The sequence below is a fragment of the Delphinapterus leucas genome, chromosome 5 (genome assembly GCF_059928025.1).
Source record: "Delphinapterus leucas isolate spDelLeu-1000000601 "Yukka" chromosome 5, BTC_Dleu_Yukka2, whole genome shotgun sequence".
In the NCBI taxonomy this organism is placed as follows: domain Eukaryota; kingdom Metazoa; phylum Chordata; class Mammalia; order Artiodactyla; family Monodontidae; genus Delphinapterus; species Delphinapterus leucas.
Window position 1 is genome coordinate 107,656,846 of NC_143133.1, and position 27,972 is coordinate 107,684,817.

Genomic DNA, 27,972 nt, shown 5'->3' on the forward strand with positions numbered 1-27,972 from the left:
CTGAATGTTGGGATTAAATGAGAAAGATGTGTCAGAAAAGACTTCCAGGCTTCTGCTCTAAATCATGAGGAAAATGGTGGTGCAATTAAAGGGAGAAGTCAAAAAATTGATCTAGAGAAAGATGATTTTCCTGTGCTAGCAAGACATCCAAGATAAGATATCAAAAAGAATTGTTGGAGTATAGGTTAAGTGAGGGTATTTGGAGCTTAGAGATAGGACATTGGATTTCATCTGCATAGAGAGGAAATCACCAAGAGAGAGAGTTGAGATTACCAAGCCAGGTGATATAGAAAACAGTGAGGTAAGGTCTGGGGAATGCACTTGAGCATAACAAAAAGAAAAAGGGAAAGTTATTAAAGAAGAGAAGAGAATGACTGACCCCAGAGTTTATAGACTTAGTAGGAGAACTAAGGTGAAGCAAATGTCTTGAGATACAAGGGGAAAGGGAGAAAGGCCTTGGCCACTGTATTAGATGTGATGGAGAGGTAAGGGAGAATTAAGAGTGAGTACAGCCCATGCCTTTGGCTTTAACATCTCAGGACTTACGGGTTACTTTATAGGGGTTTGTTTTCTTTCTTTCTTTTTTTAAATATTTATTTTATTTATTTGGTTGTGCCAGGTCTTAGTTGCGGCAGGCTGGCTCCTTAGTTGTGGCATGAGAACCCTTAGTTGCAGCATGCATATGGGATCTAATTCCCTGACCAGGGATCGAACCCAGGCCCCCTGCATTGGGAGTGCTGAGTCTTATCCACTATGCCACCAGGGAAGTCCCTAGGGGTTTATTTGCAAAACAAGCAAAATAGTTTGATTATAAGGACTGAATGGTTTGAGATTAAACGAGAATATTAGATGTAGATTACAGTTTTCTTGTGTAATAGTAAAGAGAGGGTGAGTTAAGGCAGTGGAGAGTAACTATGAAAGAGGAAGAGAGAGGAAAAGTAACAATTCACATTATGAGGGAGACCTGTTCAAGAGCTCAGGTGGAAGAATCATATCTCCCAGAGAATAAAGACACTGTTGGAAAAGTGGAGAAGAGAGGGCATAGTACGAAGAATTGGAAGTTCAGGGCTTACACTGAAAAAGTCTAAGATTCATCAGTTAGGAAGATAGTCATCTGAGGGTCCATTGAGGGAAAGGAATAAAGAAGGTTTGAACAGTTATGTGGAATTTAGTAGGGATTGTATAACTAGAGACTGAAAGGATTTTTAAGTAATAATGAGAGACAGGAAACTTATGTAACAAGTTTAAATGGGCATCTTTTGTACATGATAAATCAATGAACACCTAAATTGAATGCAGTGTAATAATTATGGACAGCATTTATGAAATGGTCTACTCTCAAATAACTTCTAGTGTGCCTATAGTGTCTTTTAAATATATCCCCTGTATATTCTCTTTAAAGAATAGAATCAATAATTTGTTTTGGATGGTTTTTACATACACTAGAGGCTGGGGTGGAGTCTCATGTTATTTAATATTTCTTTTACAGTGTTATCTGTGATACGTATAGGTTCTCATGATACCTGACACATTTCCCAAAAGACAGTCACTAGGCGTTCAGTAACTAAATATTGAATTTAACTTACTTAATAAAAGTCTGTTTACAGTGAGCAGGTGCGTACTCTTTTTTTCGTAGATACAATAAACTTGATTATTTAAGCAGATAGGCTAAGAAGAGGATTTTACTGTTTACTAACATCTCAATCAGGAAAATGTGAGAGAATGGAGACATCAAAATAGACTGTTTTTTGCTGTTTAAGTTTGGTTATTTTTTTCTGGGAGAAGTTAAAATTGACAGAAATATGTAATGACATAAATACTTCTGAATTAAAATTGTCCTAGTTATTCATGTTTCCTAAGACTATTTCCAGGTCAATCAAGGAAGAACTCTGTTACTCTAATAGACCTCAAGCCCATGATGAATACAGTGAAATAAAATGTTAAAAGCATCAAATCAGGTTGTAGTCCTTGCTCTGCTCCGTCCAATCAGGGAACTATTTACCCTCTGCTCCCAGGTCTCTCAGGCAGCCACTCCCATGGGCACATGCCCAGAAGCTGCTCCTGCCCCACGCTCCCTCCCTCTGCCTTTCACTTCCCAGCTGCCAAGATCTTGGAAGCTTTGAAGCTCAGCAGAGAAGGCAAATTCATTGAGAACAGTCTGTAAAGTGTCAAGCAATATCCAGATATTACCAGCACTATGCCTGTCCCCTGCCTGAACCTGGGATTCTTCCACGGAGCGAGTGGTCCTGGGTCCTACATTGGCATTGCTCATTTGGTTGATGAAGACATATTGACAAAGTTGTTGTTGGTTATTCCCTTTTGCATTCTCACTAGCAATGCAAAAGAGGGACTGTTTCTCCACACTCTTGCCAACAGAGTATACTGTCAAGCTTTTGAACGTTTGCTAATCTGGTATCACAGGACTGCCTGCTTGCTGAGACCCTCTGTGAAAGCTCCATACACCCTGGTATTGAGCTTTCTGAGGAGGTAACAGTATTCAGAGAGGGTCTTGGTGCTCCGACTGGGTGTCAGGCCTGTGCCTCTGAGGTGGGAGAGCCGAGTTCAGGACATTGGTCCACCAGAGACATCCCGGCTCCATGTGATACCAAACGGTGAAAGCTCTCCCAGAGATCTCCATCTCAAAGCTAAGACCCAGCTCCACTCAACAACCAGCAAGCTACAGTGCTGGACACCCTAAGCCAAACAACTAGCAAGACAGGAATACAACCCCACCCATTAGCAGAGAGGCTGTCTAAATTCATAAGGTCACAGACACCCCAAAACACACCACCAGTTGGGGTCCTGCCCAACAGAAAGACAGGATTCAGCCTCATCCACCACAACACAGGCACTAGTCCCTTCCACCAGGAAGCCTACACAACCCACTGAACCAACCTTAGCCATTGGGAGCACACACCAAAAACAACGGGAGCTACGAACCTGCAGCCTGCGAAAAGGAGACCCCAAGCACAGTAAGTTAAGCAAAATAAGAAGACAGAGGAACACACAGCAGATGAAGGAGCAAGGTAAAAACCCACCAGACCAAACAAATGAAGAGGAAATAGACAGTCTACCTGAAAAAGAATTCAGAGTAATGATAGATGACCCAAAATCGTAGAAATAGAATGGAGAAAATACAAGAAACGTTTAACAAGGACCTAGAAGAACTAAAGAGCAAACAGACAATGATGAACAGCACAATAAATGAAATTAAAAATTCTCTACAAGGAAACAATAGCAGAATAACTGAGGCAGAAGAACGGATAAGTGATGTAGAAGGTAAAATAGTGGAAATAACTACTGCAGAGCAGAATAAAGAAAAAAGAATGAAAAGAATTGAGACAGTCTTAGAGACCTCTGGGACAACATTAAACATACCAACATTCGAACTATAGGGGTCCTGGAAGAAAAAGAGAAAAAGGAAGGGACTGAGAAAATATTTGCAGAGATATTTGAAGTTAAAAACTTCCTAATATGGGAAAGGAAATAGTCAATCAAGTCCAGGAAGCGCAGAGAGTCCCATACAGGATAAATCCAAGGAAAAACACACCAATACACATACTAATCAAACTATCAAAAATTAAATACAAAGAAAAAAATATTATAATTGGCAAGGGAAAAACAACAAATAACATACAAGGGAATCCCCATAAGGTTAACAGCTGATCTTTCAGCAGAAACTCTGCAGCCAGAAGGGAGTGGCAAGACATATGTAAAGTAATGAAAGAGAAAAACCTACAACCAAGATTACTCTACACAGCAAGGATCTCATTCAGATTCAACGGAGAAATTAAAACCTTTACAGACATGCAAAAGCTAAGAGAATTCAACACCACCAAGCCAGCTTTACAGTAAAAGCTAAAGGAACTTCTCTAGGCAGGAAACACAAGAGAAGGAAAAGACCTACAATAACAAACCCAAAACAATTAAGAAAATGGTAATAGGAGCCTACATATCAATAATTACCTTAAATGTAAATGGATTAAATGCTCCCACCAAAAGACATAGACTGGCTGAATGGATACAAAAATAAGGCCCGTATATATGCTGCCTACAAGAGACCCACTTCATACCTAGGGACACATAAAAACTGAAAGTGAGGGGATGGAAAAAGATATTCCATGCAAATGGAAATCAAAAGAAAGCTGGAGTAGCAATTCTCATATCAGACAATATAGACTTTAAAATAAAGACTATTACAAGAGACAGAGAAGGACACTGCATAACGATCAAGGGATCAATCCAAGAAGAAGATATAACAATTGTAAATATTTATCCACCCAACATAGGAGCACCTCAATACATAAGGCAAATGCTAACAGCCATAAAAGGGAAATCGACAATAACAAAATGATAGTAGGGGACTTGAACACCCCACTTTCACCAATGGACAGATCACCCAAAATGAAAATAAATAAGGAAACACAAGCGTTAAATGATACATGAAACAAGATGAAGTTAATTGATATTTATAGGACATTCCATCAAAAAACAACAGAATACACTTTCTTCTCAAGTGCTCGTGGAACATTCTCCAGGATAGATCATATCTCAGGTCACAGATCAAGCCTTGGTAAATTTAAGAAGATTGAAATCATATCACATATCTTTTCCAACCACAATACTATGAGACTAGATATCAATTATAGGAAAAAATCTGTAAAAATTACCAAGACATGGAGGCTAAACAATACACTACTTAATAACCAAGAGATCACTGAAGAAATCAAAGAGGAAATCAAAATATACCTAGAAACAAATGACAAAGAAAACACGACAACCCAAAACCTATGGGATGCAGCAAAAGCAGTTCTAAGAGGTAAGTTTATAGCAATAAAATCCTACCTCAAGAAACAAACATCTTAAATAAACAACCTTAACCTTACACCTAAAGCAATTAGAGAAAGAAGAACAAAAAAACCCCAAAGATAGCAGAAGGAAAGAAATCATAAAGATCAGATCAGAAATAAATGAAAAAGAAATGAATGAAACAATAACAAAGATCAATTAAAAGCTGGTTCTTTGAGAAGATAAAAAAATTGATAAACCATTAGCCAGATGCATCAAGAAAAAAATGGAGAAGACTCAAATCAATAGAATTAGAAATGATAAAGGAGAAGTAGCAACTGGCACTGCAGAAATACAAAAGAACATGAGAGATCTCACCTCATATAGGTGCCATTTTATTGGCACCTATATGCCAATAAAATGGACAACCTAGAAGAAATGGACAAATTCATAGAAAAGCACAACCTTCCAAGACTGAATGAGGAAGAAATAGAAAACATAAACAGACCAATCACAAGCCCTGAAATTGAGACTGTGATTAAAAATCTTCCAACAAACAAAAGCCCAGGACTAGATGGCTTCACAGGCGAATTCTATCAAACATTTAGAGAAGAGCTTACACCTATCCTTCTCAAACTCTTCCAGTATAGCAGAGGGAGGAACATTCCCAAATTCATTCTACGAGACCACCATAATCCTGATACCAAAACCAGACTAAGGTGTCACACAGAAAGAAAACTACAGGCCAGTATCACTGATGATCATAGATGCCAAAATTTCCAACAAAATACTAGCAAACAGAATCCAACAGCATGTTAAAGGGATCATACACCATGATCAAGTGGGATTTATCCCAGGAATGCAAGGATTCTTCAATATGCACAAGTCAATCAGTGTGATAAACCACAATAATAAATTGAAGGAGAAAAACCACATGATTATCACAATAGATGCAGAAAAAGCTTTTGACAAAATTCAACAGCCATTTATGATAAACTCCCTCCAGAAGGTAGGCATGGAGGGAACTTACCTCAACATAATAAAGCCCGTATATGACAAACCCACAGCCAACATCATTCTCAATGGTGAAAAACTGAAACCATTTCCTCTAAGATCAGGAACAAGACAGGGTTGTCGACTGTCACCACTATTATTCAACATAGTTTTGGAAATCTTATCCACATCAGTCAGAGAAGAAAAAGAAATAAAAGGAATACAAATTGGAAAAGAAGTAAAGCTGTCACTGTTTCCAGATGACATAATACTACACATAGAGAATTCTAAAGATGCTGTCAGAAAACTACTAGAGCTAATAAATAAATTTGGTAAAGTAGCAGGCTCAAAATTAATGCACATAAATCCCTTGCATTCCTATACACTAATGATGAAAAAATCTGAAAGGGAAATTAAGGAAACACTCCCATTTGCCATTGCAACAAAAAGAATAAAATACCTAGGAATAAACCTACCTAAGGAGACCAAAGACATGTATGCAGAAAACTATAAGACACTGATGAAAGAAATTAAAGATGATACAAACAGATGGAGAGATATACCATGTTCTTGGATTGGAAGAGCCAACATTGTGAAAATGACTCTAATACCCAAAGCAATCTACAGATTCAGTGCAATCCCTATCAAACTACCAACGTCATTTTTCACAGAACTAGAACAAAAAATTTCACAACTTGTATGGAAACACAAAATACCACGAATAGCCAAAGCAAACCTTGAGAAAGAAAAACAGAGCTGGAGGAATCAGGCTCCCTAACTTCAGACTATACTACAAAGCTACAATAATCAGGACAGTATGGTCCTGGCACAAAACCAGAAATATAGATCAATGGAACAGGATAGAAAGCCCAGAGATAAACGCACCCACATATGGTCACCTTATCTTTCATAAAGGAAGCAAGAATATACAGTGGAGAAAAGACAGCCTCTTCAATAAGTGGTGCTGGGAAAACTGGACAGCTACATGTAAAAGAATGAAATTAGAACACTCCCTAACACCATACACAAAAATAAACTCAAAATGGATTAAAGACCTAAATGTAAGACTGGACACTATAAAACTCTTAGAGGAAAACATAGTAAGAACACTCTTTGACATAAATCACAGCAAGATCTTTTTTGATCCACCTCTTAGAGTGATGGAAATAAAAAGAAAAATAAGCAAATGGAACCTAATGAAACTTAAAAGCTTTTGCACAGCAAAGGAAACCATAAACAAGATGAAAAGACAACCCTCAGAATGGGAGAAAATATTTGCAAATGAAGCAACTGACAAGGGATTAATCTCCAAAATTTACAAGCAGGTCATGCAGCTCAATATCAAAAAAACAAACAACCTAATCCAAAAATGGGTAGAAAACCTAGATAGACATTTCTCCAAGGAAGATATACTGATTGCCAACAAACACATGAAAGGATGCTCAACATCACTAATCATTAGAGAAATGCAAATCAAAACTACAATGAGGTGTCACCTCACACCGGTCAGAATGGCCATCATCCAAAAACCTACAAACAATAAATGCTGGAAAGGGTGTGGAGAAAAGGGAACTCTCTTGCACTGTTGGTGGGAATGTAAATTGATACAGCCACTATGGAGAACAATATGGAAGTTCCTTAAAAAAGTAAAAGGAGAGCTACCATACGATGCAGCAATCCCACTACTGGACATGTACCCTGAGAAAACCATAATTCAAAAGGAGTCATGCACCACAGTGTTCATTGTAGCTCTATTTACAATAGCCAGGACGTGAGCAACCTAAGTGTCCATCGACAGATGAATGGATAAAGAAGATGTGCCCCATATATACAATGGAATATTACTCAGCCATAAAAAGAAACGAAATTGAGTTATTTGTAGTGAGGTGGCTGGACCCGAGGTCTGTCATACAGAATGAAGTACGTCAGAAAGAGAAAAACCAATACCGTATGCTAACACATATATGGAATCTGAAAAAAAAAAAAAGGTTCTGAAGAACCTAGGGGCAGGACAGGAATGAAGACGCAGACGTATAGAATGGACTTGAGGACATGGGCAGGTGGAAAGCTAAGCTGGAACGAAATGAGAGAGTGGCGTGGACATATATACCAAAGGTGAAATAGATGGCTATTGGGAAGCAGCCGCATAGCCCAGGGAGATCAGCTCGGTGCTTTGTGACCACATAGAGGGGTGGGATTGGGAGGGTGGGAGGGAGATGCAAGAGGGAGGAGATATGGGGATATATGTATATGTATAGCTTATTCACTTTGTTATAAAGCAGAAACTAACACACGATTGTAAAGCAATTATACTCCAATAAAGATGTTTAAAAAAACAAGCAAACATCCAATCATAAGGGAGGCTTAGATACCAAGAATTTGTGTTGAGAGCTACTGTAATACTCAGCTGTATATTGATTTGATATCCGTATATATTTGAGAACAGGAAAAGAATGGAGATGATAGAATACACTGTAAGAAAGGAACTCAACCAGTATTAATATCCTTGTTTGCCTTGTAATTTAGCCATAAGAGTCTGTTCACATTAAATCTAAGTAAAAATAGGTTATAGACTAGTAAAATCGTGGAGTCCAATGCCAACATTTTTACTCCAGAAACAATGATGTCATCTACCGTGCTGCCTCCCAAAGGGGTGATATCCAGAAAACTGCTGTTTCTACATGAATGGGCTACCTCATTCTTTGTTTTATTCATATTTTTAGTAGACCTGAATGTGTCGTTGAATGTCATTAGTTTAGAAGAAGCATAGAAGAGTATGTGGCAGCATTTGGGAATGGAGTAAGCAACATCTATGATGCTGTGCATTATGTTCAAAGGAGCATAGAATTTGAAAGCTGTCACAGAAATTTCAGAGTTATTAAGAGCAACCTGGTCATTTTACAGTTGACTGTGAATGCCCATAGGGGTGAAGTCACTTGAACTTGGTTGATCAGTTGATTGGTTGGTTGGTTAATTAATGGCAAAGAAAGGATTCTGGTTTTGAAAAACGCTATGAGATTGCAAATTGTTTTTTGAATTCTTAATGAAGCTTATTTTATTTGGTGCAGGCTTTCAACTAATAAAAAATAGTTGTGTAATTTATAAGATGTGGGTACAGAGTATGTGGATTTGAATGTAGTTCAACCATTAGTAGTTGCATGATTTGGGCCAAGTTACATAAACTTTTGTGCCTCGGTTTTTTTATCTGTAAAACGAGGGTGATACCAATTTCATAGGGTTATTGTGAGAATTAAATGAAATCGTGAATGGATAGCACTGGGAACAATGTCTGGCACTCAAAAATTGTTGTTCTTGTTACATTTAGTATATTCCTGAATGTTTATCATTTCGTTCTTCTAAATTAAGAATGACTTTTTTTTCCTCTTCCAGGACGGAGTTACAATGACTTAAATCAGTACCCAGTGTTTCCCTGGGTCATTACTAATTATGAATCAGAAGAACTGGATCTTACTTTGCCAAGTAACTTCAGAGATTTGTCCAAGGTAATTTCTTAGTAATCATCTGAAATATCACTATCTTGAATATAAAAATATTCAAGTGGTTATCTTTATTTTCACATCATATTTAAAAAATATTTTTAATATTATTATAACTTTAATATATTTGTCTTTTAAATGTATTTTCATTATTCTCAAATTTAAATTAGAAAAATTTAATATACATGGTAACCTTGATGACAGTTAAAAATATTAAGAGTTATATTTTTTTCTTCATATACATTTAAGAAGGTATTATTCCCAAATATCAACTTCTTCTAAGGGTGTCAGTACTTGATAAAAGATACGAAGAAGTTGTTTGCACATGGAAACTTCTCACCAGCTCTCTTGTAAAAAGAGAAGTAACCCCACACTGTTCTGTGTCTCCTAAGTGATTTTCCTCTACCTTTTGCCCTTCTCTGAGCCATTCCTCACTACAACAGAATGGATCCTCTTTAAATGTAATTTTTTTTTTTTTTTTTTTTTTTTGCGGTACGCGGGCTTCTCACTGCTGTGGCCCCTCCCGTCGCGGAGCACAGGCTCTGGACGCGCAGGCTCAGCGGCCATGGCTCACGGGCCCAGCCGCTCCGCGGCATGTGGGATCTTCCCGGACCGGGGCACGAACCCGTGTCCCCTGCATCGGCAGGCGGACTCTCAACCGCTGTGCCACCAGGGAAGCCCTAAATGTAATTTAGAATTCCATAAATTCAGTGCTTAAACCTTTCTTGACTTATCACTGCATGCAGAATGAATCTTTCCCAACTCCACAGTTTGCTTTCTCTGCCTTGAACGTTCATCTCCCTGCTCTGTGAGTGGCTGACTGTCTCAGTCTTTTAGGAACAACACGTCTTTATAGAGACCATTACTGATTCCTTCCTTCCTCTCTTTCTTTCAGAGCACCTAAAATATCATGCATTTTTACATATCTTTCTACCTACTTGTTTTGGTTCTTCTTGTGTGCTCCACTAAAGTTCATAAAGATAGAGTTCTCGTTTACCATTATTTCTCCCTTGCCTAGTATAGGACGTGCCATTCAATAAATGTGTTAAATGAATTAAATAATAAAATATACATTTCTCCCAAGTTCTAAAAACTTAATTTTAATTGTGTTAAAGTTAATCAGTCTGTTTTTAATTTTAAAATGTGAAACATGTAAATAACAAAAGCTACCTCTAATTTACCACATATCAATAAGGAATCGTTACGTTTTATGCACACACAGACACTGGTTTTTCTATAAGTATATTCTCATATCATCAGGTATTCTTTAAGAATTTTCCTTTTCTGTCCTGAATTATCAACAAACAGAATATCCTGAATCCTTTTTCACTTTTAAAGGAGAGTTTTCATTTTCAAAAGAAAGCCCTGTTTGCACATTAACTATCAGATATGGGATTAATGTGTAGAATATATAGAGAACTCCTAAAACTCAACAACAAAAACCGAACAACCTGATTCAAAAACGGGTGAAGAATTTGAATAGACAGTTCTCCAAAGAAGTTATACAAATGGCCAATGAGCAGATGAAAAGGTGTTCAGCATTACTAATTGTTAGGAAAATGTATATCAAAACCAAATGAGATGCCACTTCACAGCCAGTAGGATGGCTTTAATTAAAAAATAAATAATCATAAAATAACAAATATTGGTGAGGATGTGGAGAAATTAGAGCCCTTGTGCACTGCTGGTGGCACTGTAAAATGGTGAAGCTGACATGGAAAAAAGTATGACAGTTCCTTCAAAATAAAAAATAGAATTACCCTAAGACCCAGCTATTCTACTTTTGAATATATACCCAAGAGAAATAAAAGCAGAGACTCGAAGAGGTATTTGTATACCAATTTTAATATTTATAATAGTATTATTTACAATAACCAAAAGATGGAAGCAATCCAAGTATCCACTGATAGATAAATGGATAAACAGAATGTGGTACATATATACAGTGGAATATTGTTCAGCCTTAAAGAGGAAGGAACCTCTGACACATGCTACAATATGGATGAACCTTGAAGACATTATGCTAAGTGAAATAAGCCATTCACAAAAGGACAAACACTGTATAATTTCACTCATGTGAGGTGTTTAGAGTAGTCAAATTCATAGAGACAGAAAGTAGAATGGTGGTTGCCGGGGCCTGGCCGGGGGGAGGGAGAAATGGAGACTTTAATGGGTATAGAGTCTCAGTTTTGCAAGATGAAACAAGTTCTGGAAATGGAAAGTGGTGATGGTTGGCCAACAACCTGAATGTAATGCCACTGAACTTACACTTAAAAGTGGTTAAAATGGTAAGGTTCATGTTATGTATATTTTATAACAATTAAAAAACAAAAACAATAAAAAAGGCCAGTAAGGGGAGAAAAAGAGGTAATTAGTAAACTAGACACAAAATAGAGGTTTGAAAAAGCGCCTGCATGTTTCTGCTTTTAGTTTTCTTTGATCACCTTGAGAACAACATGCACAGGTTATCTAGCTGGAGGGTCAGGACTGACACCTGGAGGATGGCTGAGCTGTGTGAGCTGAGGCCATCCTACACGAGCCAGCCCTCAGCTGACCACGAACATACGAGCAAGCACGGCCAAGAGCAGCCAACTGTGGCCCAGATCAGCAGAATTTCCCAGGTGACCCATTGACTATGGGAAATAATAAATGGATAAATGTTTCTTGGTTTTTTTTTTTAAAGGAAAGCCTTACTTACATTTAGGTATTGTACTTGTTCTAAGACCCTGTAGTATTTCACTGGAATCTGTAGAGCTCTCTTGTCTAATAAATGAGGACTGTATTAGTTTGACTTGTGTAGTGAGCCATGCAGTAGGTCAATAGTAAAAACTGGACAGCTTTTTAATTCTCAGACTATTATATCCTACTATCCTTTATTTGAATTTTATGTAAGTGAAATTAAAGATCTCATTTTTCATTAAATTGTTAAAATGTAAAATTTGCCTCACAAAATAAATACATAACCTTTCTAGACATCTAGAAGAATTGCCTTTTTTTGTTTAAGCTTAGTCCTTCATTTTGGACTTCTGTTTAAGCACATAACTTATTAAGATGTTTTGTGCTCTAGAGGACTTTTTGTAGGCTCTTTAAGATGCAGTGAGTAGTTGGATGGATTGTGGACAAGGTGCATGTTTATGTCTTGATGGAACAGTAGCAATGGTGCTAAGTGGGAGGCTATTTGGATTTTTCTGCTGCAGCTGTATTTCTCTCTTCTGCCATCACTGTACCTGAACAAGAACTCCCATAACCCTATCATCTCGTCTTACTACTTCCTTGCCAAAAGCCTCCGTTCTCTGACCCTCATCTTTGTTCTCTATTCCACTAAAAATCTTACATGACCAGAAGAAATCCTTCAAAACAATTTTTTTAAAATAGGTCCTATGAATTTTTTCATTATGAGAATCCGATGAAATAGTATCAGCAAAATGCTGTTATTATTTGCCAAGTAAACAGAATCTTTTATTCAAATTGAATCTTATTTGTATGTTGCAGCTGTTTCTAAGGAACTTGCCAAATAGTTTTGCTAGGTGTGTAAAACACTTTTAATTCATGTCTTTATAACTTATCTTCTGTATGTGATAAATAAGGTTATTTTTATGCCCCACTAGACAAGCAATAGAAATTTTGCTTTTTTTATTTTATTAGATTAAAAGTAAAAAGGGGCTCAAAAGCCAAAGCAAAAGAGTTATTTTCATTATTCTCTATCTATAAATGTCCATATCCACTATACAAAGACATAAAAATATCACTTTTGTGATTTAGTGTGTTTAATTGTAGTAGTATCCATTTTTATATTATAAGAGATTTTATATTTTATATTATAAGAGATATTATAAGAGTTGTATTTTGTGCTGAGGAAGGAAAATTTATAAAGAGTGTTTTCAACACTAGCTGAACAGCACTTAACTGGCTAGCCAACAGTAGTGCGATTATCAGAGCTGGGAAGAAGTAGGGAGCTCTAATACTCAACCACATAACCTACAGCATCTCCTTTCCTATAAAGCAGCAGTAGTCCAAATGCTACAAAAGTCATTCAAGTTCATGAAAATGGAATTCTGCTACTACTAATTGTTTTCATTAAATATTCGTGTAAATAAGTGAGTTTGGAATTAACTGAATTATTTTAAGTGAAATAAGCATATCAGGTATTTGAAAGTTGTACTTTCCATGTATAACATTGTTTACTTTATAAAATGTGTCTCATTCCTATTGGTATTAAAATCTGCCTAATGTTTACAGTATGATTCCATTTTGAAATATCTGTTTATATACATATTTTCAGGAATGCATCACATACATAAAATGAGCTATATCTGTATGAAAAACGATTATAATAGAATTATATTGAAGTTTGTCCCATAGTATACATTTAGCAAACATTACTATTTGTTTAAATAAACTTGTGAAATCAAAGGAAACGTGTGCAAAGCTTAATTTAAAATATAAACAGAGCTTACCCTCCTTCTTAAGATAGTATAGCCTGACTAGCTTTAAAATGCATTGAATTATTTATGTGTGTTTATGTCCATTTAATTTCCCCAAAGCTGGTTTTCAGAGGACTTTTAGTAGCATTGATACAATTTTATTTGGTAATCTCTTCCATGTTGCACAGGGAATTCTCTTTTTGAAGCTGAATTAATGTAATCAACACCCTTTCTTCTGTATTATGTTTCTGATCATTCTCTTCAAAAAGAAAGTCTAAATGGGGCAGTGCAAAAAAAATGTCTAGTCTGAAAATCACAATGAAAATTTAATATTTCCTTGTATTGAGAAACTCCTCATTTAGCATAATGGTTTAATTTATTCCTTTAAAGCTGAAAAAAGTAGAGATCAGTTTTGAAGTTGATTTTTTTTCTCCACCTTCCCTGTTGTTTCATCACTAGTCTGAAATTCTGACTGATGGGAAGACAGATCTAACCATGCATAAACTTTGAAGTGACATTAATCCATATTTTACAAATACACACTGATTTTTATATTTGGCAGTCTCCTTGGAAGAGATAAGAACATTTTTTTTGTCTTTTCTTTATAAGAAGTTATAATTAGGACAAGAATATATTTACAAAGTGTCATACCATAAAAACAAATTATGATGGCTGAGTGTTTCAGTACCAGGGCTTCCTTGGTGGGTTAGTAAGATCTTTTTGTGCTATTGTGATTTATTTATTTATTTTTTTCCTTAGTAGGAGATTAATTGTGTAAGCCAGTTTTCTAAGTGAGGAAAATCAAGATAATCAGGTACAATCATTTCTGTTCTAATTGATCAACAGTTATTTTGGAATATTTAATGTATATACCTGGATACCTATTCCAAAAAACAAGTATGTTGTTAGATTGAAATGGAACCATCCATTTCCAAGTGAAATCTTGCAAATGAAAACTCAGCTGTAAATTTCAGAAGGTAGGAACATCTCACTTTATTACTGTTAACTAATGTTTATTAAGGACTTAGTGTATGCCAGGCTCTTATTTAAGAATATCACATGTGTTAATTCTTTTAACCCTCACAAAGGCCTTCTAAGATTGGTAACGTTATTATTGTCTTGACAGGGGCAGAAATTGAGGCACCATGGGGTTAAGCAAGTTGTACAAAGTCACACAGCTAGTGGATAGAACCAGAATTTAAACACTATGCAGTTCACAAGTAGCATTTTAAAAAAGGAATGGAATAGTATAGCATTACATTAAAAAAAGAAAGTAATGTACATCATGTACGAATCTTCTGCTTAACGGGTGTGTGTGCGTGTGCGTGTGCGTGTGCGTGTGTGTGTGTGTGTGTTGGGTTATGATTTGAAGTGACAGATTTCTTACTATGAGTTTTGGCCCAGAAACCTTGAGAAACGCTGCAGTATGTTATACTGCTTTGTACGTTTGGCATCAATTGCTACGTCTGTTTTGATGTTATTTCATCAAGTTGCTTTTCACCTCTCATGCTGAAATGCATGGTAAGAGACAACCAGCATTCCATTGCTTGAAAAAGGAAAGCTTTTCCCAATTGCCTACTCCTGGTGTGTTTGTCCCAGGTTATGTCCCAAGCTTTTTTGACTAAGCCTGTTTTATGAAAAAGCTGAATGTTTGCTTAAATCTAGAGAATACCTGATGTTACTACTCGAGCATTCATTTGTGTTTCTCATTTATTGATTGTTCATTGAGTAATAGTGTGTGCGAGGGACTCTTAGTTTCTGGAGATTAGATAAAATAAAATCTTCTAAGTTACTATTTTAGTAAAAAATAACTGAAGATTGGGGGGGAAAAAGCAGGACTGGCCAACGTATAATCAAGTATTTAATATTTATTAGAGCTCACATTCTTAAAGTGAAGGAAAATACTGAAAGAAAGAGTTCAAGGTAGAGGGAAAAGAAAAATCATGCATTTTTCAACTGTAGAGTGCAAGCACAATGTGAGCTGTTATTTTAAGAGTCAAGAAAAGTAAACGTTAGGGGAAAATGACCCTACACCACTATCTCCTAATTCGTACCTTGCAGTGTAGAAATTTGAGCAAAGTTTACTATTATCAGATCTTCAAACTGTATTTTAAATTTTGGTCCAGGTCCCAGTTAATCATAGGTTTTTGTTTGTTTGTTTATTTTAAACTTATCTTACAGTGTTGTACCATCCACACTCTGTTAAACTAGCAGCTTTCATTGCTCTAGTCTGGATCAAAATGTTTCTAAAGCGTACATTCTGAGATAACTGAAGAGAACTGAATGACAAGGCTGTTCTGAATTTATTTACTGATTGATGAGTTGCTATTGTTTGTCCTTGTATTTATTGTGTTTTTTTTCTCTCTCTCTCTTTGTTTAAAGCAAAAGTAGATGATTTCCACCACCACCCCACCCCGCCTCCTGTCTCCTTTTTATCTCCTACCATTTGGTTGTGTGTTTTTATATGTGAGATATTTCTCCTAACACACACATTTAATATACAGCATTCATCTTGACCTGGAATTGACTACCGACATTTAACTGTTGTTGATCAGACAGCACTTCTTTATCTCTTTAAGTTTTAAGTGCTGTTTCTGACGAATGCCAGTCCTTTTAGTAGGCTCTGTAACAGATATACTGGGAATCAGTATACCATCTAGATGTCACAGAGGGAAAAGAACACTCTTTTGGCGGAGGGGGGGCAATATTGTTTTAAAATGATAGGGGTTATAGCTTTTACTTTGTTTTTCTATTTATTGGGCTTCAGTCAAAACCAAAGGAATTCAAAGTTAAAAAAATAAAAGAACGTTATTGTATTATAACAGTAAATAATGGATCTTAAAGTATTTAAATAAAACATAATGGCAGAGAAAGAAATTTAAAATTACCCCACATCTGGCTATTTTTTATTGGCTGACAAAATATATTAAAAATATTTTAATCTTGGCATCAAATATACTGTTATATGCCACATGGATCTTAGGGATTTTGATATAAATTACATTCCCTGGCCTTGGGGCGTTTATAGTCCAGTCAGCAAAAAAATGATATTGGGAAAGGTTAGAATCTTTTTGTAGGATTGTGAGGGAAGCCCTAGTAGGTGCCTTTAACAAACATTTTGTATAAGCGCCCTTCTTTAATCCCTTCAACAACACTGTAAGGAATGTGTTATTATTTTTATTTTACACATAATGAAACTAAGATGTAGTGAAGTTAAGAAACTCTCTAAGGTCATACATTTTCCAAGTGTTCAGGCTATGAGTTGATCTCAGATCTGTCCCTGTCACTGAACTGGTAGACTTTAGATATAACCAGAAGAATAGTTTACATTGAATACTTGCATTTATACTCCTTTCCAATATGCAACTACTTTTACCTTCATCTTGGCAAAAGACTAGAGGTTTACTTTTTGGAGAAACTGCACTGGAGAAGTTTCTGATTTGAGAACAACAAAAACAGCAGAGGGAGAGTTGAAGGGTGAGGAATGGAAAACAGGAGGATTAACAGAAAGCTTTAAGAACTGAATGGTGAAGGCCCCCAGACCCCTTTTGCTGTCATGCTATCGGAACTCCGACAGCCAGGCTTGTACCAGCCCCACCCTGTAAGACAGAAAATTGTGTTACTCTTTGGATATACTGACTGGCTCAAGAGAAAAGACCTGAAAAGTACTGACATTTAAGGATCCTACTTGGAGCCCACCTGATTTCTCTTCAGTGAAGTCTACCCGTTCACATGCTGCTTATTAAAAGTGTACTTCAGTGTACTTCAGTCAGCTCTTTCGTGCCTCATTCTTAAAAATGAAGGTAGCAGACATTTAAAGACAGCCTTCAGTGTGAAGGACAACAGAGACTAAATGGAATAGAAAAATAAAAGAAACCAGAAGAAACAAAGACAATTTAAGAAGCAGAAGAAGCCTTAAAAACAAAACAAGAATAAATACCCTCACAGAGAAAAACTATTACATTAATAGAAAAAGAAAATGATTTTATAGAAAGTAGAGTGTAAGTGCAGATGTTTTCTAAAAGGAACATCCAAAATGAAAGGGGAAATAGCCTGGAAAGATAAAATTCAAGAACCAGAGTAGGAAATTTTTGTATTTAGATAGACTTGTGTCAGCCTGCCTCCATTTATTAGAAGGGACCTTTAGCAAAGTACTTAATTTGGGGGATCCTATATAGCAAACTGCTTTTTATGTAGCATTTGTATAATACTGAAGAAAATTTTTCATGGGTACACTGACCTTTTAAAACTTTAAATTATTACATGTTCAATGTGATAATATTTTGTTTAAAATATGGCTGTGCAACTTTTTCCCCACAATTTAAAATTAAGTTTAGCAAAATGTGAACATACACACACAGGGCAATATAGTGTGGTGTGTTTAGAGGATTTGCTGAAGTTTTGTTTTTAAATTAGGAAAACAATCTATTGGTTTTGTATGACTATGTTTTTTAATTTGTATTTTTAAAGTATTAGCACTCTGTATAGCAGATTTGTTTTTTTACTGGAAGTTACCTTCTAGTGGAAGTTTTTATATGACTGTAACAGAGGTTAAGCCTACACTTAGTTTAAGCAGCCTTCAGTGACATTGTTTCTCTAACATTAGTCAGAAAATGATAAAGTGAAGTAACTGAAATGGATTGTGGTTAATATTACTGTCAGGGAGATGAATAATCTTGACATGTACCAGCAACACACTGCCAGTCCAATAATCCTTCTCAAAGTTAAGTATTTATTCTCAAATCATCCTAAGTTACTGTGGTGTGGAGTGATCATTTATTATTATTTATAAATGAATTGTTTTATTTACATAGCATTACCAGTTTTATCCCATAGTACTTCCTGTTTTCTTAGTTTAGTGCTGGGTGTACTAACTTGGGTAGATCCTGAGTAAGGAACATGTACTTAGCCATAAATTCACATAAAAATTGTTTTCGAAACACCTAGAAAAAAATTTTTTAAGTTGAATAAGCTGTGGTATTATACTTCTGATTTCAGGCTGGAGTATTTTTTTCTAAGAGAGTAAATATAGTAGGAAGACATTTAAAAAACCTGTATACATTTGGAGCTTTCTTTATATCTTTGTGTCAACTTCTCATTCTTATATTTCCCTGTGATAGTCAAAACTTATTTTATGTGAATGTGTAATAGTCTGCTTTTTATAGTGGGTAAGTAGTAACGTATCTTTTAGTCACATGTCCACATTCCTGTCCAAATCTTTATTCTCCAAGTCCATTTATTAGAATAAGCACATTTTTTCAACATAAACAAAGGTTTATAGTACCCTGTTTATATTGAATAAATGTTTTTATTCAAATAATTGATTATTAAACATTTTCTGGGTACCTTTTGTAGACATTGTTCTGAGAACTGTGAGAAACAAAGGTGAATGAAATAGTCCCTGCTTTCAGAGTTTTACAACCAAATGAATGTTATGTAGGAACCATTTATACAAGAATAGTTTTATATCTGTGTGACTGTGACACATTTCTATGTGACTGTGAAACATCTTATTTCTGCGTGACTTAACTTTAGACTGTCCCACTTTCAGAAAAGGAGTTTTTGAAAAAACTGTGAGTTCACGATTTATAACGTCAACCAGCAAATGATTTGAAAATCTGAGTGCTACCTTTCTGAAATACGGACAAAGTGATTAGAAGACATTCATAGCATTCAGAATTGTTGTATCATTTACAACTCCACTGTTTAATGCCCTTTATAAACTTGAGGTATCACCCTCTTTAGGCCATCTTTCCAGGATTCTGTTCTAGGACCTGATTTGTTTGACAGTTTCACCAATATTACAAATTGATCATACAGCTTGCATTACAGTAATTAAAATATAAAGTTTTAAATCATTTTTCAGAATGAAATACTCATGTAAAATATTTAGTGAAATACAAAGAAAAAATGTGACATCTTACATTTAGGCTTAGAAATATACAATATTAAAAAAAAACAGGAAGAAGAGAGGATGAAGATAAGTCGGAGTTCGAAATATAAATGTCAGTAGTCTTATTGGTGGAAAGGAAGATAAAGATGTAGCAGTTGTTTTCAACCTATAGCCTCAGGTCACTTGAAGGTGGGACTATGGGTTTACTGCAGGAGGCCTGTGAATTCATGTCTACGTGTATATATTTGGAGCCTGTCTTACTGGAAAAATTTAAAGCTGCTGATGTAGATTATTTAGTTGACTACATGCTTATTATTACCTAACAGTGATTTGACTTTTCTAAAAACAAACTGTGTCAAACATAATTATTATTACCCTCTTCTACTGTTGCTGCTGATGCTACTTATTTTTATCTATAATCTATCATAGTTGCAAGATAACAGTTGAAGTTCATTTGTTTTACAAATGCAAGTCCAGTTCTTCCAACACCATTTGTTGAAAAGACTTTTTTTCTCATTATTGTCTGGGAACCTTTGTTGGAATTAAACTGACTACATATTGTGTAGGTCTATTTCTAGACTCTATTCTGTTCAGTCAATTAGCATATCTGTCCTTGTATTGATACCACACTGTCTTGTTTACTATAGCTTTATAGTTAGTCATAAAATCAGGTCATGTGAATCCAACTATGTCTTCTTTTTCAAAATTGCTTTGGCTATGCTAGGTTTTCTGTTTTTCCCATATAAATATAGGAATCAGCTTGTCAATTCTGCTGAGATTTTGACTGGTATTATACTTAATCAGTAGGCCATCTTTACTAAAAAAGATATATTAGCAATATTGAATCTTCCATTCCATAAATATGGTTTATCTTCCATTCGTTTAGGTTTTCTTTAATTTCTCTCTAATGTTCTGTGGCTTTTAGTAAACAATTCTTGTACATATTCTGTTAATTTATCCTTAAAATTTTCATGTTTTTTATGGTTACAAAATTTTCAATTCCAGTTGTTCATTGCTAGTATATGGGAACACAATTGAATTTTTTATATTGACCTTGTATTTTACAACCTTCCTAGATTCAATTATTCATGCTAGCAGCCTTTTTGTAGACTTTAGGACTTCCTACATCTCCCAATGAATACTTACTGCATTATATAATGTTAACTAGAAGTGCTGAGAGTGCCTTGTCTTTGATCTTAGGGGAAAAGCCTTTACTTTCATCATTAAGTACGATAGTAGCTATAGGTTTCATGTTTCTATTGTTTTTTTCTGTTTTCAGTTTCAGTGACCTTTGCTTCCCTTATTATTTTTCTTTCTACTTGATTTGGATTTAATTTCTCCTCTTTTTTAGTGTCTTAAGGTGGAAGCTTTAAACTGTTGATTTCAGATCTCTTTTTCTTTCTAATATAAGCATTTAACGATACAGATTTTTCTCAAAGCACTGATTTTGTAAGGTCCAACAAGTTTTTCTATATTGTGTTTTCATTTTTATTCTTTTCAAAATATTTTCTAATTTTCCCTGTGACTTTCTCATTGACCCGTAAATTATTTAGAAGAGTATTGTTTCCTTTCCACAGATCCTAGGATTTGTCAGATGTCTTTCCCTTGTTGATTTCTAGTTTAATTCCATTTTGATTGGAGAACATACTTAGTATGACTTCGGTTCTTTTAAATTAGTCGAAATTTGCTTTATGGCTCCAAACATGGTGTACATTGGTTAATGCTCCATGTGTACCTGAAAACAATACATACTCATCTGTTATTACATAAAGTGCTCTATACATGTCAACTAGGTTAAATTGGTTGAGAGTGTTGTTAATATCTTCTATATCCTTACTAATTTTATATCTACTTGTTCTATTGATTACTGAGGGAGGAGTGTTGACTTCTCCAACTGTAATTTAGATTTATCTGTATCTTTTTTCATTTCTCTGTTTTTGTTTTATTTTTTATTTTTAGCATTTGTTTCTGGGTACCTGTTTGAGTTGAATTATGTCTCCCCAAAAGATATGTTGAAATCCTTACTCCTGGCCCCTGTGGACATGACCTTATTTGTAATAGGGTCTTGGCAAATGTAATGAAGTTAAGATGAGGTGATTAGGATGGGCCTAATTCCAACATGACTGGTATTTTCATAATAAGAAGATGAAAACACCGTGTTAAAACAGACATCAAAGGAAAGAACACCATGTAGTGATGGAAACAGAAGTTGGAGTTATGCTGCCAGAAGTCAAGGAATACCTGGGGCTACAAGAAGCTGGAAGAGGCAAGGAAGGATCCTCCCCTAGAGGCTTGCAAGAGAGCATGGCTCTCCCAACACCTTATTTTGGACTTCTAACTTCCAGAACTGTGAGAAAATAAATTTCTATTGTTTTAGGCCACACAGTTTGTGGTAGTTTGTCATAGGAGCTCTAGGAAACTAATACAGTGCATACACATTTCAGATTGTTATGTTTTCCTTATAAATGAATTCCATTATCTTTATGTAAGGTCTCCTTTCATACCTGGTAATAGTCCATGTTGTGAAGTCTACCTTTTCTGATGTTGATGTAGATATGACAGTGTTATTTTGATTATTACTTGTAGTATCTTTTTCTTTTCTTTTCTTTTCTTTTTTTTTTTTTGCGGTACGCAGGCCTCTCACTGTTGTGGCCTCTCCCGTTGCGGAGCACAGGCTTCGGACACGCAGGCTTAGCAGCCATGGCTCACAGCTGCTCCGTGGCATGTGGGATCCTCCTGGACTGGGGCACAAACCCGTGTCCCCTGCATCAGCAGGTGGACTCTCAACCACTGCACCACCAGGGAAGCCCTGTAGTATCTTTTTCTATCATTTTTTTAAACCTGTCTCTGGCTTTATTTTTTAAATTTCTTTTCTGTGGACAATATATAATGGAGTCTTGCTTTTATACCCATTCTGATAAGCTCTGCATTTTAATTGGGTTGTTGAGACCATTTACATTTAATGTAATTTTTGATATAGTCAGTTTAAATGTACTTTCTTGCCATCTGTTTTTTATCCCTTATATCAGTTATTTGTATCTTGTCTCCCTTTATCTGTTTTCTTTTAGATTATGTATTTTTATTATTCTATTTTATCTTCACTGTGTCTTGTTATTTATACTTCTTTTTAAAAAGTTTAGTGGTTTCTTTATGGTTTGAAATATATGTCTTCAACTTATGACAGCCTTCCTTCAAATAATAATATACCATTTCATGTATAGTCTTCAAACCTTAAGACAGTATACTCCTGTTTTCCCTATTCCATCCTTTTGGAGTGAGAGCCCATTAGGAACTGTGTTTTGTTTAGTTTTGTTCTTTCTTTATCTGCTGTACAGGCATATCTTGTTTTGTTGTGCTTTACTTTATCGTGCTTTGCAGATATTGAGTTTTTTACAAATTGAAGGTTTGTGGCGACCCTGCCTTGAACAAGTCTATAAGTGCCATTTTTTCATCAGCGTTTGCTCATTTTGTGTCTTTGTCGTATTTTGGTAATTTTTGCAATATTCCAAACCCTCCACCATTAAAAAGATTATGACTACTGAAGACTCAGAAGATGGTTAGCATTTTTTAGCAATAATGTATTTTACAATTAGAACACGTACGTTGTTTCTTTAGACATAACGCTATTGCACACTGAATAGACTACAGTATAGTGTAAACATGACTTTTATATGCACTGGGAAACCAGAAAATTCACGTGACTCACTGTATTGCTGTATTTACTTTATTGCAGTGGTCTGGAACCAAACCTGCAGTATCTCCGAGGTATGCCTGTGTAGTCATGTGGGTCTCGAGAATGCAAGCCTCGTTGGCTTTCAGAGCTAGGTGTTTTGGGGGCCTGTCTCACAAGTGGAAGTCTTAAGTGTTGAGGTGCTCGGTGTTTGGTCCCAAACTCACTCCTCAGGGAGAATCCATGAGCTGTGAATTCCCTCCCCATGCTGCGTCAGCTGGTGTGTCACTGTCAGGGGTGGGGTTTATGAGATTGTGTTATAACCTTTCCTACCTGTTATGATGTGGGTTTTTCTTTTTTGCCCAAGGTGTAAGAGTTGCTCAGCTAGGTTTTAGATTTCTTTCAGAGGGAATTGTTCCATGTGTAGCTGAATTTTTAGTTTCTCTGTGGGAAGAAGTGAGTTCAGCAGCCTCCTTTGTCACTTCTTTGGACCAGAACTCCTGATTTTAAGGGTCCTAAGTGTTTCTTTAATTGGATAGGTGAATCGCTCAGGAAATGAAATCGCTCAGGTTTTGTTATAATAGCATTGAGTCTTTTGGGTGTTTGTCATTTTCATAATTACTTAAATCATCTCTTTTTTAGTTGACCTTGGATTGTTAAGATTGTTTTTTGGGTTTTTCCAGGCATTTAGCTCAACAATGACATTGGATTATCAGATTATTTTAATTGATTTATGTGCCTTTCTCAAACAGATAAATACCTAGAGTGAAAATCATGTAGTATGAACCATAGCTAAATAACATAGAACTGTGAAGGAATTGCTACTAAATCTACCAATGTGAGCCTCTGAAATGATTTAGATTCTACATCGGTACAATAAGTAATATGGAACACTATCTTTTTCCCAAGATGTGTTTGTTAACTTGAAATAGTATAGGGGGTATATGTTTACTGCCACTTGGAAGAACGTGTGTTTTCAAGGGATTAAAATCTGCTGGTACTTCAAAACAAAAGTGCTTCTTTGTTAACTCTAAAAGCCATAATAGTGTGCCAATGAAAGTATTTTCTCGACAATACTAAATAAAATGTAGAGTGTGTGAAGATAAGTGCCAAAGCATCTCAGCTGCATATAGCACATGATGAAATATCCTAGAAGCCAAGGTTGAGTAAGTGTTGATGAGTCTGTTTGTTTATTTGTCATTTAGATAAAAGAGCTGCTACAACAGACACGAAATAGTTCCTGCACTCCCTAACAGTGGCAATATTACTTAAATGACAGGGGCTATTCTTTTATTTTCTTCTCTTTGGGGGTGGGAGAGGAAGGCAGGGGTAGAGAGGCACAAAATAAAATTCATTGGCTTCTTTAAAAAGTTTCAACAACACATTGATTAAAGGCTTTCATTTGGATTCATAGATGTGGATATACAAATATAAAAGTTAAGAGGCAAGTAAAGCAATAAACTTTGGTGACAATGTTTATGTTTTGTGTTCACTTGTTTTTTTTAACATCTTTATTGGAATATAATTGCTTTACAATGGTGTGTTAGTTTCTGCTCTATAACAAAGTGAATCAGCTATACATATACATACATCCCCATATCTCCTCCCTCTTGAGTCTCCCTCCCACCCTCCCTATCCCACCCCTCTAGGTGGACAAAAAACACCCAGCTGATCTCCCTGTGCTATGCGGTTGCTTCCCACTAGCTATCTATTTTACCATTGGTAGTGTATATGTGTCAATGCTGCTCTCTCACTTCATCCCAGCTTACGCTTCCTGCTCCCTGTATCCTCAAGTCCATTCTCTATGTCTCCGTCTTTATTCCTGCCTAACCCTAGGTTCTTTAGAACCTTTTTTTTTTTTAAAGATTCCATATATATGTGTTAGCATATGGTATTTGTTTTTTGCTTTCTGACTTAACGTCACTCTGTATAAGTGTCTCTGGGTCCATCCACCATGCTACAAATAGCTCAGTTTCATTTCTTTATATGGCTGAGTAATATTCCATTGTATATATGTGCCACATCTTCTTTATCCATTCGTCTGTCAATGGACACTTAGGTTGCTTCCATGTCCTGGCTATTGTAAATAGAGCTGCAATGAACATTGTGGTACATGACTCTTTTTGAATTATGGTTTTCTCAGGGTATATGCCCTGTAGTGGGATTGCTAGGTCATATGGTAGTTCTATTTTTAGTTTTTTAAGGAACCTCCATACTGTTCTCCATAGTGACTGTATCAATTTACATTCCCACCAACAGTGCAAGAGGGTTCCCTTTTCTCCACACCCTCTCCAGCATTTATTGTTTGTAGATTTTTTGATGATGGCCATTCTGACCAGTTTGAGTGGATACCTCATAGTTTTGACTTGCATTTCTCTAATAATTAGTGATGTTAAGTGTCCTTTCATGTGTTTGTTGGCAATCGGTATATCTTCTTTGGAGAAATGTCTATTTAGGTTTTCTGCACATTTTTGGATTTGGTTGTTTGTTTTTAATGTTTAGCTGCATGAGCTGCTTGTATATTTTGGAGATTAATCTTTTGTCAGTTGTTTCATTTGCAAATATTTCCTCCCATTTGAGGGTTGTCTTTTCATCTTATTTATGGCTTACTTTGCTGTGCAAAAGCTTTTAAGTTTCATTAGGTCCCATTTGTTTTTATTTTTCTTTTTATTTCCATTTCTCTAGGAGGTGAGTCAAAAAGGATCTTGCTGTGATTTATGTCATGGAGTGTTCTGCCTAGGTTTTCTTTTAAGAGTTTTACAGTGTCTGGCCTTACATTTCGGTCTTTCATCCATCTTGAGTTTATTTTTGTGTATGGTGTTACGGAGTGTTCTAATTTCATTCTTTTACATGTAGCTGTCCAGTTTTCCAAGCACCACTTATTGAAGACGCAGTCTTTTCTCCACTGTGTATTCTTGCATCCTTTATCAAAGATAAGGTGACCATATGTGTGTGGATTTATCTCTGGGCTTTCTGTCCTGTTCCATTGATCTGTATTTCTGTTTTTGTGCCAGTACCATACTGTCTTGATTACTGTAGCTTTGTAGTATAGTCTGAAGTCAGGGAGCCTGATTACTCCAGCTCCGTTTTTCTTTCTCAAGATTGCTTTGGCTACTGGGGGTCTTTTGTGTTCCCATACAAATTGTGAAATTTTTTTTCTGGTTCTGTGAAAAATGACATTGGTAGTTTGATAGGGATTGCACTGAATCTGTAGATTGCTTTGGGTAATATAGTCATTTTCAAAATCTTGATTGTTCCAATCCAAGAACATGGTATATCTCTCCATCTGTTTGTATCATCTTTAATTTCTTTCATCAGTGTCTTATAGTTTTCTGCATACAGGTCTTTGGCCTCCTTAGGTAGGTTTGTTCCTAGGTCTTTTATTCTTTTTGTTGCAGTGGTAAATGGGAGTGTTTCCTTAATTTCTCTTTCAGATTTTTCATCATTAGTCTATAGGAATGCAAGAGATTTATGTGCATTAATTTTGTATCCTACTACTTTACCAAATTCATTGATTAGCTCTTGTGGTTTTCTGGTAGCATCTTTAGGATTCCCCATGTATAGTATCATGTCATCTGGAAACAGTGACAGCTTTACTTCTTCTTTTCCGATTTGGATTCCTTTTATTTCTTTTTCTTCTCTGATTGCTGTGGCTAACACTTCCAAAACTATGTTGAATAAGAGTGGTGAGAGTGGGCAACCTTGTCGTGTTCCTGATCTTAGTGGAAATGGTTTCAGTTTTTCACCATTGAGAATGATGTTGGCTGTGGGTTTGTCATATATGGGCTTTATTATGTTGAGGTAAGTTCCCTCTATGCCTACTTTTTGGAGGATTTTTATCATGGGTGGGTGTTGAATTTTTGTCAAAAGCTTTTTCTGCATCTATTGTGATGATCCTTCAGTATTGGTTTTTCTCCTTCAGTTTGTTAATATGGTTTATCACATTGATTGATTTGCATATATTCAAGAATCCTTGCATTCCTGGGATAAATCCCACTTGATCATGGTGTATGATCCTTTTAATGTGCTGTTGGATTCTGTTTGCTAGTATTTTGTTGAGGATTTTTGCATCTATAATCATCAGTGTTATACGCCTGTAGTTTTCTTTTTTTGTGGCATCTTTGTCTGGTTTTGGTATCAGGGTGATGGTGGCTTTGTAGATGAGTTTGGGAGTGTTCCTCCCTCTGCTATATTTTGGAAGAGTTTGAGAAGGATAGGTGTAAGGTCTTCTCTAAATGTTTGATAGAATTCGCCTGTGAAGCCATCTGGTCCTGCGCTTTTGTTTCTTGCAAGATTTTTAATCACAGTGTCAATTTCAGTGCTTGTGACTGGTGTGTTTATATTTTCTATTTCTTCCTAGTTCAGTCTCAGAAGGGTGTGCATTTCTAAGAATTTGTCCATTTCTTCCAGGTTGTCCATTTTATTGGCATATAGTTGCTTGTAGGAATCTCTCATGATCCTTTGTATTTCTGCAGTGTCAGTTGGTACTTCTCCTTTTTCGTTTCTAATTCTATTGATTTGAGTCTTCTCCCTCTTTTTCTCGATGAGTCTGGCTAATGATTTATCAATTCTGTTTATCTCTCAAAGAACCAGCTTTTAGTTTTATTGATCTTTGTTATCATTTCCTTCATTTCTTTTTCATTTACTTCTGATCTGATCTTTATGATTTCTTTCCTTCTGCTAACTTCGGGATTTTTTGTTTTTCTT

At 35.8% G+C, this 27,972-nt stretch overlaps 1 protein-coding gene across 4 annotated transcripts in view; it reads left to right on the forward strand.

Annotated features, from left to right (window-relative positions):
• Positions 1-27,972, forward strand: part of LRBA (LPS responsive beige-like anchor protein) — a 748,688-nt gene that overhangs the window by 536,087 nt on the left and 184,629 nt on the right. For all 4 annotated transcript variants that reach the window (XM_022599722.3, XM_022599721.3, XM_022599723.3 and 1 more), the window contains one exon: positions 9,172-9,284. In XM_022599722.3, coding sequence (XP_022455430.1) covers positions 9,172-9,284 — 113 coding nt within the window. The remainder of the gene's footprint in view (positions 1-9,171; positions 9,285-27,972) is intronic.